At 39.4% G+C, this 16383-nt stretch overlaps 1 protein-coding gene across 2 annotated transcripts in view; it reads right to left on the bottom strand.

Moving 5' to 3' along the window:
• Positions 1-1226: 1226 nt before the first annotated feature.
• Positions 1227-16383, bottom strand: part of ANKS4B (ankyrin repeat and sterile alpha motif domain containing 4B) — a 37468-nt gene continuing 22311 nt past the window's right edge. For both annotated transcript variants that reach the window (XM_032460903.1, XM_006177301.3), the window contains 2 exons: positions 13131-13595; positions 1227-5050 (listed from right to left, as the gene is read on the bottom strand). In XM_032460903.1, coding sequence (XP_032316794.1) covers positions 3970-5050; positions 13131-13294 — 1245 coding nt within the window. In that variant the 5' untranslated portion in view covers positions 13295-13595 and the 3' untranslated portion in view covers positions 1227-3969. The remainder of the gene's footprint in view (positions 5051-13130; positions 13596-16383) is intronic.

Genomic DNA, 16383 nt, shown 5'->3' on the forward strand with positions numbered 1-16383 from the left:
CCGGGAGCTCCGAGTGTCATCAGGACCCAGTCTTACTCTCTCTGTCCCTTGGCCCTGTTTTCCTCAGTGTTGGCTCCATTATCAAGTAAGGTCTCTCCTGATAGTGGCAGGATGGGTGCCAGCAGCTCCTGAATCATAGTCTGTCCTCTTCAGCAACCCGAGCAGAAATAGACATTCTCTTCATTAACAGAAGTCCTAGAGTGGAGACTCACTGGACCACCTAGGTCATACACCCATATGCGTAACACAGTAGCTAAAGGAAACAGAATACTCTATTTGGCCTGGTCAGGCCATGTGCCTGTCCCTGAACCACTGCACCACCCAGGGGGATCTGATTTCCCTATTTTCCAGGCCTGAGTCACACGCCCCCTCTTGAAGTCAGGAGTGCCGTCAGCTCATCTTTCCACATGAGCTGACAAAAGGAAAGAGGTCTCTTACTAGAAAGGAGGAGGAGTGTGTATTGCATAGACAAAATCTGCAGATGTCCATTATAGGGTCAGGGTTGAAAGGGTCATTAGGAATCATATAGTGCCACCTCCTCAACTTACAGATGGGGAAACTGAGGTGCAGAGATGAGTCCCTAGCAGAGCTTGGTAGCCCATTCCTGCCAAAGCTCCCATTCAAATCCTCCCAACCCAACCCCTAGGCTGGTTATAAGTCAGCAGTGAAGAAAATCATGTTCTTACCCAAATTTCCTCCTGGCAGGTCCTCTTCATGCTCTAGGTAGCTTAGCTAAATGTTTTTGATGTTTCCCAGGCTGTCTAGCCTTTCTGCTAGAATACAATACCCCTGTGATCTGTCCTGCACACCTCAAGTGACTGTGGAGTCTTTCTGGGAATCTTAATGATCACAACTGTACTGTAAAGGATGCATAGTGAAAAGTATGTAATGATGAGACCATCAAAAGGGCCTTAATTCATTCATAGATTTCCTCTTTCCTTCTTTCCATAAGATCCCCTACCATAACTTGTGCTAGGTTACTGACAGAAAAGAGGTAATCCTTACCACCAAAAGCACAGATGACTCTCTCCAACTATATCAGAGTCGGGGAGGGAAACGGATCAAGAGCAGTGTGTGCAACAAGACTTTGGCCTTTCACAGTTACTCTTTTCAGTTTCACATCGCCCACCCCCACCCTTGGATGCCATGTGAACCTCTGAAGTCGGTCAGACTCCTAGGAACCAACAGACCAGAACAATCTGCATCCTGCTTCCAGCCTAGACAACACATCCAGTTGTTCAACAGTATTTATTGCATACCTGCTGTGTGACGGACCGGCACTTGGTGCAAGGGATATATCAGTGCATGCAGGACAGAGAAAACTCCCTGTCTTAAAGGAGCTTGCATTGTAGGAGGGCAGACGCTAGCTTCTCCACTAGGGAATTGGGCATAGGAGAGTTCCCAGGAGCTGGAACTCTTTAATTTGCCTCCTTTGCTCTCTGATACAAGACTCAGTGTAATTCTGTTTGGTTCATACATTTTGAGACAATCTTTGTGATAATCCCAGATACAGTATTTACCATTTAAATGGAACGGGGGTTATTCAGAGAATGGTAGACGAGCCTAGAGAGTCTATAAGCTAGGATACGTTAATAAAAATAAAATGTAACTGTTGGGAAAAAAAAATAACTTCTAACAACCCATTCTGGCTTCACAGAGTTTTACATTATTCACTATTATTACATAAAGGGATTATGTTTGCTCCTTCCTTTTTAATCTAGCAATTGGATGGGTTTTATGTGAGGTTTTAAAATCCACGTGTTCTTCAAATTCACATCCCTTTATCTTGTCACAGAATTGACAGGAAGTCCGATGGGATGGTCCTGGTGAGAGCTTCCGGTTCTGCTGGGCAAAACGTACCTTCCCTTCCTTCCCATATTTCTGAGCAAATTGCTAACCCCTCCAGTAGGGCAGCCTGGAAAATTCCAGTGAGACATAATCAAATCCCATGAAGCAGGACCAAATCCTATAATGCTGAATTCCAGTAACATTTCTGCTGTCTTTTCTTATTTTTCCCTAATAGTACCTTCCCATTTCCTATTCTGCCAAGTAGCAATGCTGGTTTCCAGTCCAGAATTCTTTGTACCACCCCCATGCTGCCTCCTATTTGCTAGAATACATCATCTGGCTTTCTATATTATTTTTACCTCTAATGGTGATGTACAAAGCATTAATGGGAAGCATCCTTTTTGTTAACAATAGCACCCCCCTAGTGGCTTTTACTTCTCCTATATCTTAGCAACGAGTCTCTCATCAGGCAGATTCTGGGGGATGCTCAGAGGGAGGATCCTGGCATCTACAATAATGAAAAACTAATAGAGGCAGACTCAGACAGTGCAAACTTTTTCTGAGTGCCTTCCATGTGACTACTGCTTTCGTGTACATTATTTCACATACAGCTGCAGTTTATTTCAGAACAAGGAAATGTGATACTTGGAAACATAATCATCCCCTGATACCACATATTTATTCAATAACTAACAACCTTTTCGATCCATTCATTGAGGAAGAATGTGCCAGTTGTTTGTCAGATTCAAGCATCTGTATCCTCCATGGTGCCTCTTGAAGTAACCCAAACAGATGTGAATCAGGAAGCATGCTGAAGCTGTTTCTATATTATACACATAATCAATGGTAAATTCCACTTAATACAAGTCTGGCTAAAAAAAAAAAAAAATCCAATGAAGCTTAGCTATTCAAGTAGGGTTTCAGTTTGAATTTGGGATTTGCCATTCAAATAACGACAGCAGCAGTGTTGCCCACTTATATTGTAGAACCTACGCATATTCATATATGCAGAAATGATAGACAACAGTAAACAAAAGACATGTCCGTAATGAGCTTAACAATGTAAAACTTACTTTTGCAACTGAATTTTCCTTACCAAGAACCTCGATTTAGTTTCCCTTTTTTTTTTAAGTTGCAGGAGGCACTTACCCTTAGAAAAATCATCTAGTGATTCTAAAAATCATACAGACTTCTTTTCTGTATCCTTCTTTCTCTCCTCCCCCACTCTCTCGTTTAAGCACTGTATTAGTCTGCTAAAGCTGCTAAAATATCACAGACTGGTTTAAACAACAGAAATTTATTTTCTTACAGCTCTGGAGGCTGGAAGTCTAAGATCAAGGTGATGGAAGGTTTGGTTTCTCCTGAGGCTTCCCTCCATGGCTTACAGATGATTGCCTTCTTGCTTTGTCTTCACATGGTCTAGTCTTTGTGCATGCCCATCCCGGGTGTCTCTACCTCTTAAAAAGACAATGGTTATTTGGAATTAGGGCCTCACCTCATTTAACCTTAACACAGTCACACTGGTGGGGAGGTCAGGGTTTCCACATATGAATTTTGGAGGGACAAAAATGCAGTCCATAAAAGGTCCCATACATTCTATTTTTTTCCTTCTCTTGCCCTACCTTCCATCCTGTCTCTGTCCTTAGACCCATTTCTATTACTTGTAAACATGTAAACATCTGTTGAAGGGTTAGACACACTTAAATTGGGCATCAAGCCACAAGTCAATGGAGGAACTTTAGTCTCCACTAACCGGCAAAGACGTAGAGCTAAGGACAGAGCTGGAGTTAGAATCCCTAGACTATGAGGATCAGAAATTAAGCAGAAGCTAGTGTGATGAGAGATTATAAATTTTAAGTCCAGTGTTAGGAAAGTAAAGAAAATACTTTCCCTTCTCTGTCATCCAGTTCTATATTTAAAAATACGAAAAGGATAATTGAAAAGAAATGCCATTTTCTTGTTTGCAGATCTCCTTGAGTTTCTCCCTGACGATCTATTTGGACAGGTATTGAGTATTTTTCAGGATAGAGTTTGGGCCTCTTTTCTTAGGTGGACATCTCCAAAAGCCTAGAAACCCAGTCGTCTGGTATTGGGTAGAGATTGGGTGTTGCCTGGAATGCTTCCAGTGGGCCACAGCATCCCCCGACTGCTGCAGACTCACACTGATGCCCCGACACTCCATCAGAGGCTGGTGTCGACCAACTGCCCAGGCTGTTGTAGTACCTGCTTCCTTCTGTTTATGGCATTAAGAACTTTCTTCCTGGGACCCAGCTGCATTTGTATGTTCTGAAGGTCCTCATCAGAGCAAAGCAACAGAGCTTCCAGATCAATCTGCTCTCTTATAAAAATAGGAAGGAATTCTTCCAGGTGGTGGGACTGTAAGAACACTTCCAGGGGAGTAGCATCAACCACGTCTTCCTCCCACTCCACTTCATCCTCATCCCAAGGCAGATCATCTTCATGGTTGTTTTCTTCTCCCTCTTCATCAGCCTCAGCTGCTTCTTGTCTCTGAAGCCATTCACTGGGTATTTTAAACCCCAACTCCCTCTTTCTGTCTAAGATTTCTTCAGGGCTCAAGATTCTCTTCCTTCTAAAAACAACATTTCCTAAACCTGGACGGTTGAGAATGGATTCATGTTGCACAGAGCTGTCCTCCTTGGCTGAGAACTGGAGCTTCTCTTTGAAGTCCCCTGAGAATGCATCTTCCTCCTCCTCCTCCTCTCTGAACACTTCCATCACATTCCTCTGCCCACTTCTGCTCTCCTTCCCTACCTGCTCTGCTGTATCTTTGTTCTTCTTGAACTTTATCTTGAAGGTGTCTTTAATGCCTTTAGATAGTGACCCAAATTTGTTGGAAGCAGAAGCATTTGAAAGGGATGGCCCGGAGAAAGTGCCCTTGGAAGAAGAAGGGGTACCAGATTCTTCCTTGCTGTAGGTGCGAGCCATCTTATTTTGGTGCTTCTCCTGGAGCCTCTCACACTCTTTGATCTGCCTCCTGGCATTCTTCTGAGCCTGCTCCTTCAGCCTGGTGACCTTCTTGGGATTCATGATGTTTTGGGCAGTGGCAGCCTTATCCAAGAGAGCGACACATTCACTCTGCTCTCTGCTGGCAGCGGCATCCAGTGGAGACCGTAAGTCATTGTCCAGGGCAAAGATGTTGGCACCAAAGTTGACCAAGAATGAGACGCAGTGGGCATGACCATTGGAGGCTGCATAATGTAAAGGAGTATTTCCCCAGATGTCACATTTATCAGGATCCCCTCTAGAAAAGAAAATAAGAAAAACACATGCAAATGGTTTTCTCTGGGCATGACATCCAAAAAAAATTTTTTAAAAACACATGTTGGGGAGGGTATAGCTCAACAGTAGAGGGTGTGCTTAACACACACGGGGTCCTGGGTTCAACCCCCAGTACCTCTGTTAAAAAAAATAAATAAATAAACCTAATTACCTCCCCCCACCAAAAAACCCCAAAATGCATGTTAATCCTGCCTTGACATTGACACAAGATAACTTTTGAACATCCCAATATGTCACATCCAGACATCACACAGCCAGAAACAGAAACCCGTATCTCTACCCCCTATCTCCTTTTTAGAAGCAAGAAAAGCTTTCCAAGAAACTCCCCAAATGAGCAACTTTCATCTCTCATTGGCCAGAATTGGGTCATGTGCCAATGGAAAGGGAAACAGAGCTACCTTGTTTATTTGAGGTCAATCAGAAATTTCCCCTGAGGCTAGGGATAGAATTACCCCATGGTATGCTAGTAAATGTTTAACAACCAGCCTACCCAGGAGGGAAAAATAAATCAAGCTCTGATTTATAGCGTGTGCCGATTGCTGTGGTGTAAATACACCCACCACAGCACATTTCAAGCTACTAATGTGATATTACTGGATGCAGAATTTGGAAGAGATGTGCAGTAGCTCATGATTATAAATTATTCCCACCACATAGCTATATAATAGATGTGTGTAATCTTAAGAGCAAAGAAAACAGTAAAATATGGTAAAATGATTAGAAAGGGATGAGTTTTGAGTATTAACTTTTTAATATAATTTATTAAATTGTAAGTTTATATAATTTGATTTTTAATAATGGATGTGTTTATCTGATTTGAACTTCCTGAAAATTTAGCACTCATCTCTTGTGAGCTAGTAAGAGCTGGTTCTGAAAACATACTCTGTACCTCAAAAGCTCAAGGCCCATGAAGTTGAAACAAGATAGAAACAAAAATGATAACATGGAGAATACCAAGCCTGTTTTGCAGAGCGTAAGGGAAACCACAGATAAAAGACATAACTTGCTGACAGCCCCTCTGACTGAGCATGAGCCATCACACATGTACATTCAGAGACAAAAATGGCTGATAGTATATTTTGGATGTCAGACTGAAAATCCACCTCATGTTACATACTGGAGCCCCCATCCCCAAAATTGCACATGCAATGCATGAAGAGGCATGAAGGACTGCTCAGAGAACTCTTGAAACTTACACTGAAACTGACACTTTCCACCAATCATTTCCGAGCCCCCTCCCCTTCGTGCTCCCCACTTCCCAGATAAATGCCCATTCAAAAGCCAATCAGGGAGACAGATCTGAACAGTGCCTCCTCCACGTTGCTGCACTGCAATAAAGCCTGTTCTCTCTGCAAAAGACTGTCGCCTTGGTCTTCCAATTGTGCAGTGGGCAACAAGACCACTTGCTCACTTACAGTTCCAGCACACCACTGCTACCCTCCTCTGAGTCACATGTAGGGAAATAAATAACAGAACAAAACTCATTCCCCATCAGCAAGGAAGAAGAGAGGAATGGATGTTGGATAAGAAGAAAACAGTCTAATACAACTAAATTCATACAAAAGGTCCATTTACTTCCATGTAATTACAGTGTTTTATATGGGAATGGTTCTGCAGTGGTTTCAGGTTGAATTGCAGGTATTGTGGCCAGGGATCCCATGCCTGACACAGAATCAGGTACCTGGTAGGTAAAAAAGATATGTGGGATGAATGACAGCCTACTGGAATCCTGTCCCAGGCCACACTCCCCACCCCTGGCCTTCTCCTATGAGGCCTTGAGTTAAAAACAAGCACAAATAAAAAGTAAAGTAACAACTTATTGTTAACTATGGCTGCGACCCCAAGCCACTGCTGAGAACTCTGCTAATACAGGTGCTAAAGGGCACCTTTCCTTGTCCTAGTCTAGACCCCTAAATTAGGATCTCAGTAAACTTTTGCCAGACTGGTCCCATGGAATGGCAAGAGAGAGAGTCTGAGAAGACCTTTTAACATTCCTGGAAAGTAACAGGTGGAAACAGAAGACAAGGTATCTATGTATTCAACATTCATAAAGCATTAGAAAAGTACACATTGAATATTCAATAAACTTTACCTGTTATTTCCCTTGTCTCTAAACTCAAAGTCCTTAATTTCATATATTTATTTTTTTCTCACACCAGTCTAGTAAATTCCTGCAGCAGTACAATAGCTCTTGTGACTTTTTAAAACTTACAGTCTTACTTAATTCTTCAAATATGACTTGCCCACCCCCTAAATAGATAATATGCTGCAGAGAACAAAACCTGTGTCTTTTGTCCTTTGTATCCATATATCCTAGCAGATGTCTCAAATTCACCCTAAAGAAGTCAAGCAGGTAATGAGACAATCTGGGACCTGGGAACTGGGACCCTTACATAAACCTTGGCAGACGTCTCCTGGAGCAACAGAATACAAAGAAACAATAAGGGACTAAAAATAACTGTGTACATGCACAGTTGGGGCAAATTATGAACAATAAGATACAAAAATACCAAAATCCCAACTGCCACTTCTGAGGTGCCAGGAGCAAAAGCAGGGGACTGTGCATGATCTCTGCACACAGCACCACCAAGGGGGTGGGTCAACCACCTAAGCCACCCCTGCAGTCTGACCCATGGATCCACCCCTACCCTCACCCTACTTAAGGGACCAGCTTGCCCCTACTCAGGGAGTGAGCAAGAGAACTTGTTACTTATTTTCCTTCCCTTGTGTGCAGCACAAGTCCCAATAAAGGGACTTGCCTGAATTTTTCATCTAGCCTCATCAGTTTCTATTGATTGAGTCCAAGAGTCCTGGTCGGTAACAGTAATGTAAGTAACTGAATGCGGCCAGGTTTGTTCTTTCAACAAAGTCATAGTTAAATGCAAGCTCCATCTAAAAGAATAGGTGTCACTCAGCTGTGGCTGATTGCTACCTTGAATAAAAGCAGACAGAATATTGCCAGAGCTTTCATCTTCCAAACTAAGCCAGAAATCCAGAATTTCATGTGAAACTTTCTAATCGTTAAACGTTGGCTCAAATTTAAGAGAAAAATATGGTGAAGTCCAAATAAAATATATTTGTGGGCTAGATCCAGCCCATAAGCTGGCGGTTGGCAACTTCCTTCTGAGCAGAGAGAATAGTGGAAGCAGATGCACATATAGGTGACATTTACATATTTGGGGAACCAGGAGTATACTCCTGTGTGACTAGTGTGACCCATAAATAGAGATGACAGCAAGGGAAGTAAGTTTAAAGAGGAAGGAAAGAAAAGAAAATTGAAAGCAGAGATTAAATAACACAATTCTGTCGGGCAGCCACTTTTAGGAAGGCTCTGGTTAGTCTGCCTGATTTAATTATCTTGGATCAAAGGAAATCTTCTTTCAACCTTAACACAGTTACGTATCTTAGGGGAGTACAGTATATCACCCCCAAAGATGGAGTTTCACTGTTTATTTTAACCAAACACCACATTCAAAAGACATCAAAGGGGGATTGTAAAACATCTAAGATCTTACTATAAACATGAACAAAAACATACTGATTAAATTTGCCTGAAATTAAATTGGATACGTTAAAAAAGAAATTATTGAAACAAGGGAGCTGTGGTGAGGATGTTAGTGGGTATTAAGGAGTTCGGGTTAAATCTACATGCTTCAGGCCTTGGAATAGTAGAATTTTCCCATCCCAAGGGATCTTAAGTTATCCTTTCAAGATGGGAAGAAAAACATGAAGAAAATCTGACATGACCCCAAAGATAGTTCTTAAGAAAATTTCAAATGCAAAATTCCAAATTTACAGATGAAACTGTCAGTAAGCTGATTTGTGAGTTTCCCCAGTGCATTTAAGATATTTCCACCTTCAAAAATTCTCTTTATAGACAACTTTCCAAATTAATGTACAACTTAAATCAAAATTTTTTCTGTCGACAAGCTGGGGGGTCCTTCAAAACTCAATCTCTGTCTTTTGAGCCTTAATGTTCTTCACATTTCTTGACAGAATCATTACACATACCTGTCCAGATATTCACAAACTAGTCCCCCACATTTGATAATCAGAGTCCAATATTGATTTTTTAATGTTTCCTTGGACTAAATCTATAAAATTTTAATTCGATTTTTTCCTATCCCTTTTTTTCCCCAAAAGAGAAACTCAATGAAAAGATGTATAAATAATCATATTTTGTCCTTACTTTTGGGTAGATTAGTACACTTGGGCAATCATTTTTAAAACTAGATTGTTATTATTGTTACAAAATAGACAATTTGCTTATATTAAATTACTTTGAGCATTTATTCAATTTCAATTTCTCCTTTTGAAGTTGATTTGATTTTGGGGGCGGAGTTGTTCTCAGGGAAAAAAAATCATTCTTTCAAAAATGTTTTTCTACATAAGAAGGAATATTGAGGCTCACTGGTAATCAAACAAATGCAAATAAACACAATACACCACCATTTATTTGCCTATCAGATAGGCAATGATTAGAAAGAATAATCAATTTTGGCACAAGTGTGAGGAAATGAACAATGCTGGAGGGAACATAAGTGTTTCAAATTTCCTGGCAGAATATGTTGCCAAAATCCTTTAACATATGGCACCCTCTTGAATCAACAATTCTTCCTTAAGGAATTTATCCTGAGGAAATGTCAGACCCTTGTGCAGAGATGAATGATCAAAGATATTCATTCCAACTTATACATAGACTGGATTCAAATTAAATGTCATGAACAAGCAACTGATTAAATAAATTAAGATGAAATCATACATGTCAAGGAAATGGGAAAAGGGTGGACTACACAACAAATTATTTAGAAACAAATGACTAACCACTTGGAGAAGGTACAGTTAAATCATAACCTCAAATCTTAGATCAAATAAATGATATATCAATTAAGAATTTAAAATTTTTTAAAAATATAAAAAAGTACTGAAGAAAATATCTGTCAATATTTAGGTATAACTTTAAAGTTGGAATTATATGGTAAAATCAACAGACTTAAGTATATAAAGATATAAACGTAAATATATTTATATTTTTATTTATATTAAATATTTGTTTTTAAAAATACGAATTATGTATTGTGAAAATACTTGTAAATATAATGACAAAAGGCTGATAGTCTAACTTTAAAAAGCACTTCTTAATAAATCAATGAGAAATGTTGAAGACCCCAATATAAAAGTGGGACAAAGTTATAAATACACAGCTCACAAAAGTGGAAATATCATGGCTACTAAACAGAAAAAAAATTTCAAACTCACCAGTAACCAAAGGAAAGAACATTAAAGGCACACTGATATATCATTTTGGACCTATAATATTGAAAAAATGGGTACTCACTTTCTGAAGGGTGATTTGTCAATAAACACACACAAAAAAAGTTTAAATTGTGCACATGCAAACTGATTCAGAAATTTCACTTTGGAGAATCTGTTCTGAAGAAACTGTGAGCAAAGATTTATGTACAAAGATGATCATCACAACACTGTTTAAATTATGGGAAACAAATTGTCCAAAGGAGACATTAACTAAGAAATGTACTTTTAACTAGAATAGTAAGAAGTATTTTATTTTAAGAATACTTTTATTAACTAGAATGCTAAGAAGTCCCCGAAAATTAAATTAGAAAAGAATAAAATTTTTTTAATGTTTAAAATAAAAAAATATATATTAGAAAAGAATATATACTGACATGGAAAAAATGTCCATGATGTACTGAGGAGTATAAAAAAAGAAAGCATACCACAAAAAATGTGTACTTAATATAGCATTTCATATACTTTTATATATTTATTTATACACACTATATATACACATATGCATATATATTTATACACAGAATGTATACAAAATGTATAAACCAATAAATGTTAACAGCATGGCATTAAAAGGACATTTTTTCCTTTATAATTTGTGTATATATATATAATTTAATTTTCTGGGCTCAATTATGTTACTTTTGTGATAAATAAAGACCAGTAGAATAATAGGGTAAAAAAAATGTTTCAGGAACAATGATCAGTACGTATATATAAACTGAAAAAATATGTGCAGTATATTGTATAAATGTATTTACATGCAATATAATGTATGTGTGCATTCGAACTGTAATAATTCTACCTAGGAAAACTGAAAAGGGAAAAAAAATAAATAAACAAACAAACAAATAGTCTATGCACTTAAAAAAAATGTTTCAAGCGTACAAAGGGGAGAGAGAGAAACAGAACATCTAGGCATTTCCATTTAAATTGAACTCCAAAGGGAAGAAGAGCTGACTTTGGCTGTGAACTATCTTGCCCTTTATGCAGAGGTGGCACACTCTGAGTAGGTGAAGAAAGAAGAGGAGAGATGATACAGTGTCACAATCTGGAGAAGGCTGACTGACGGGGGTGAGCCTAGAGGTGGTGTCTGGGAAACAGAAGTCAAATCAAACAAAAAGAATGGAGAACATCATCTTCCCTCACTTCCTCATTCAGTGTTCAGCTCAGAAACTCTCACCACATTTGGTCCTTCCTAAAGAGGGTCCCCCCTCTGCTTCAGTAAAGGGTGCCAATATCCATGAGCTGTCGAAGCCCAAACCCGGAGCCTTGATCCTCCTCCTCCTCTATCCACCCACCTCAACATCCAGTGAATCATAATCAATTCCACACCCGAATCGCCACTCGGATGCATCTACATCTCTCCATTCCCACTGCCACTATCCTAGTCCAGTTTGTCCATCATCTCAACCATGACAACAGCCCCGAACATCTTCTCTGACCACTGGACAACTGCCTGAGCAAATTTCGTGAACAAAAACCTACCAGGTGGCTTCCTGGCACAAACCCATGAGAGTGGCTTCCCCTGCCCTTAGGATGAATGTCAATTCCTTAACAGAGTTTACAAGGCCCTTGTGATCCAGTCTTGTCTCTTACAACTTGGCTTCTTCCCAGTCAAGCCACATCCAGCCGTCCCCGACCTCTTCAGAGCCTAGCATGCAGTGCTCTCACCTGGGGGAAACACTGTTTCTTCCACCTTGATCTGGCCAACTCCTTCTCACCTTTCAAAACCCAGCTTAAATGCTGAGGAAAGCCTTCCCTCGCTACCTAGATCGGGACAGATATCTGTGTTATTTATTTAGTGCCCCCTCTCTCCCTCTTTGTAACACCTATCATATGTGACATTTGTCTACCTCTCTCAAATCTAATCACCATGAGGACAGGAGCCATATCTTTCTTATCAATTACACAACATCCCCAGTGGCTAGCAAAATGGCTGGCACATTGCAGATAGGTATAAATACATATAAGTATAAATATGAATACATAAATATGAATACATAAATATGTATTGGATTGAAATAAATTCACTTGCCTCCTTTACTTAACATTTTCTTTTTTTCTTTCTTTACCCTTCTTGGGTGATAGTTGCCAACACTGTCTAGCCCCTCCAGTAACAAACAGAGGACAAGAGCTAGCTAATTTCTGCTAGAATTTGCAGGGGGAGTATGTGTGCATGTATGTATCTAACAGCCTGAGAGGTAATGAAATTAAGACAGGCTGAAGGTCCCTTTAATAGTTTGTAAAGCCAGCAATTTCATCTCAGAATCATGAGCTTGCGCTAGGATTGAGTACTTTTTTTTAAAAAAGGCTGTGAGATTTAATGGCGTAGATGGAAAAATAAAAACGCATTATTTGTTTCAAAGTTGACATCTTAAAATGAAATAGAGCAGTGATCTCTTTTTAAAGAGTCAAGCATTTACGTGTCATGGAAAAGATTTTTAAAGGCATAGAATTAAAATATCTGCCACCTCCAAGGCAAATAGTAGTGCCTTAGAGTGCAGAATCTCGGTGCATGTGGCTTATAAGGGATCACTCCCCAGGTGCTGGTTCTCAGTGTGGAAAGAGAGCATCTCTGGGCAATTTTCTCCTTTTCTCTAAAAAGACAATCATTTACACAGACTGGGAAGAGAACAAAAATTTTTAACTAATTCCCTGCATCTTGCTGCTGTCTGTAAAATTCTAACGAAAACAGTTTCCAATCAGAACCATCAGACTGAACTTACCCTCTGCAGCAGATTATTTCTAGGGCTTCCAAGTTCCCATGGTAGGCTGCCAGGAGTGTGGGAGTCATGCCATCTTCATCAGAAAGATTCAGATCTCTCTTGGTAGCCTCTTTCAGAAGTTCCAGATAGCTATCACTAGCAGCTTGGTGGTAACGGGTGGACATTTTTTGCTCCTCACCAAAGCTAGGCCAGATATCAGTCTCCAGGCAGAGCAGGATGTCAGTGAAGCAGCCTTTCTACACACCTGGTTAATCAGTGACAAGGAAGAACCACACCACAGGGCAAAGCTCATTCCAGCCTCCCTCCATGGAAGGCAGCCAGAAAGGTTCTCAACACTGACCTTCAGACCTTTTCTTTCTGGAATGACCATGACATTGAATATTGAGGACTGCTGTGTTCATCTTGAGTGTTTTGAGGCACATTTTTTAATGTCCATTAACAAGTCATGAATATAACATTGGTCATCTAGAAACAGAATGAAGAAAATAATTTCAAAACAATTTAGAACTAGGTCTACTTCACTGGGGAGGTCTATTTTTTAAAGCACTGTATTGAGGTATAATTTGCATACAATAAAATTCACCCATTTTAAGTGTACAATTCAATGATCACTACTAAATTTAGAGTTGTATAACCATTACCATGAAACCAAGTAGGACCCTGCAGAGCCTTCCCGGTGACAGATTCCTGCCCCCACTGAGGCCCCCACCTCTTGTCTATAGAAAAGCTATAGCCTCCTAGGCCTTCTCTGAGTTCTAAGCAGATTTAATCAGAGAAGTGAGAAAAGATAGAAGCAAAGAAAAAACAGTTCAGCAAGACAAAATAATAACAGTTTAGTCATAAGACAAAGACCATCAATTCCTTCTCAAGAGCTATAGATAATATCCTGAGCCATATCTTTGAGCTGTTTTGCAGATGCTAAAACCCTTAATAGGTGGAAAAAGTTAACGGCACACTAGCCACCAGCTTGTAGACCCCAGACCAATTGGAACCAGAGGTTGATGATTGAGATTCCCAAACTATCACCCTGTTACCTCACCATCAAACAATCAGAGTATTGTGGACGACCTGATCACACACTCTGTCACCAGACTAGGAAAGACATAAAAGATCGGAACATAATTAAAAAGATTTATCTAACAATCTTATAGAGAACACTACACTCAATAGAAAATGCACGTTCTTTTCAAGCACACAGAGAACAGTTACACAAATTGCCCATCTGACAGAACCAGTGCAGGCCTCGACAAATATCATATAATAGGTTTCATGTAGATCACATTCTCTGAAGATACAGCAATAAAATTAGAACCCGGGGGGAGGGTATAGCTCAAGTGGAAGAGTGCATGCTTGGCATGAACAAGGTCCTGGGTTCAATCCCCAGTACCTCCTCTAAAAATAAATAATAAACTTAATTACCTCCCCTCACCAAAAAAATTAGAACCCATTATCCTACAACCGATGAAATATTTATATATTCTCTTGTGATATAACTTTTATATTTTTATTTTTTATCAAATACATATAATTTTGCATTGTCTTGTCTTCTCTTTAATACACTATAAATATTTCCCATATTGTTATAAAATTTTTAAAATTTTGTGTTTGGATAATAGTCCATGGAATTGATGTAAGGAAGCTATATATTTTAAGTTTGTAACAGTTTATTGCTCTTATTTTTTTTGCCCAAGTCTTTATTCCAAGGTAAATTATCTTACCACTCTGAAAATGTACAAAGCTTTAATCTACAGAGTCCTCACAGCAATTAGCTCCAAAGGTCAATGTTTGTTCCCTTTTTTTGGTTTCTATGAGAACAGCAGTAGAAGCTGTAAAAGCAACCTGGAGGGCAGTCCAGCACTATGTATTTGTTTAAAAAAAAAAGAATTTTTTTAGCTTGGAGAAAGTGAAATATACAAACATGATTGTAAATACTCTGAGAACAAGGAAACATTATTTCTCATTTTTGCACAAGCCACTCTAATTTAGACACAACTGCATTCATTAATGTACTCTGATAGAGAAAGTCATATGTAACGTGAGAGAGGGCTTCTTAAAGATGGATTAATAGTATACTGTATAATATCCTATTCTACAGTAATAGAATGCTAAGTGCCAATCAAACCAGGAGTCTGCTAGCAGATAAAGATGATAATGGTGATGATAATAATAATGATAACAATGATGAAGAGAAGGAGAATGACAAGAATGAGGTTGGAAGCAAAGAAAAAGGAGGACAGAGCAATTATAGAGGAAGAAGGACTGCGAGTGGAAGACAAGGAGTAGAATGAAAAGTTTCTCAACTCCAGTAGTACTTAAGTGACTTTAACTTAACCTCTCCTGTGAAATGGTAAAACACCTGAGGGTTGTTTTGTTTGTTTGTTTGTTTTTATGGTGAAGATCCTAGCATCCTCTGGCCTTTCCTTGGGAAAACTTTTCCTTGAAATAAGAATAGATGGGGAGGAGGTGGGACAGGATAAACAGAAGCAAATCTTTCTGAACTTAAAGATCCCTCTTACCTCATCCCTTCAAAATAAGGCTGAGAAAGAGGGTTGAACTTGTAGCAAGAAGACCTAGAGTCGAGCCAATATGGTCTGGGGCAAGTTATTTCATCTATTTGAGTCAACATTTCTTTGTGGATAGAATTGGGTAGATTGCTCACAATTCTATCATCATCACCTAAGCTTACAACAGTAAAGATGAAATGATATAAAAATTCCTTAAAAACTATAAAGCGTGATAGTACAAACTGGAAGTAGTGTGATTGTGGCTTAGGAAACAGAGAGAGAGAGAGCAAGAGAGAGCTATATAGCTCAGTAGTTCATCTACTTCCTTATTCTCCAAAGCCCAAAGGAAGCAAAATTGGTAGGAGATGATAAGGGGCAAAGATTGATGAAAATAACTAACACAGACTTACATGTAATGTAGACACTAATTCTTTATGAGGGGTTGTGGATAATTGTGGGGCCATTGTGGCTTTTGACTGTATATTCTGACTGTATTGGTCTTATGGAAATAAGTATGTGAGTCTATTCCAACCGTATGCTGCTGGACTCTGGGAAGGTCAGAGAAGAAGACCTGCCATGCACACAGAGACTTTGAGGATCCGACTTAAGTGACAATGACCCTCTCTTGGGTCATTCTATTTAGCTAGCAAGTCAAGGCCCCCATCAACCTTCCTACTGGAACCAGTCCTGCCGCCCACACCTCCCTACACTCTTGCAATGTTAGTATAACTTTAGAGAAACTGCTTGCA

This window comes from Camelus ferus, chromosome 18, assembly GCF_009834535.1.
Source record: "Camelus ferus isolate YT-003-E chromosome 18, BCGSAC_Cfer_1.0, whole genome shotgun sequence".
In the NCBI taxonomy this organism is placed as follows: Eukaryota; Metazoa; Chordata; class Mammalia; order Artiodactyla; family Camelidae; genus Camelus; species Camelus ferus.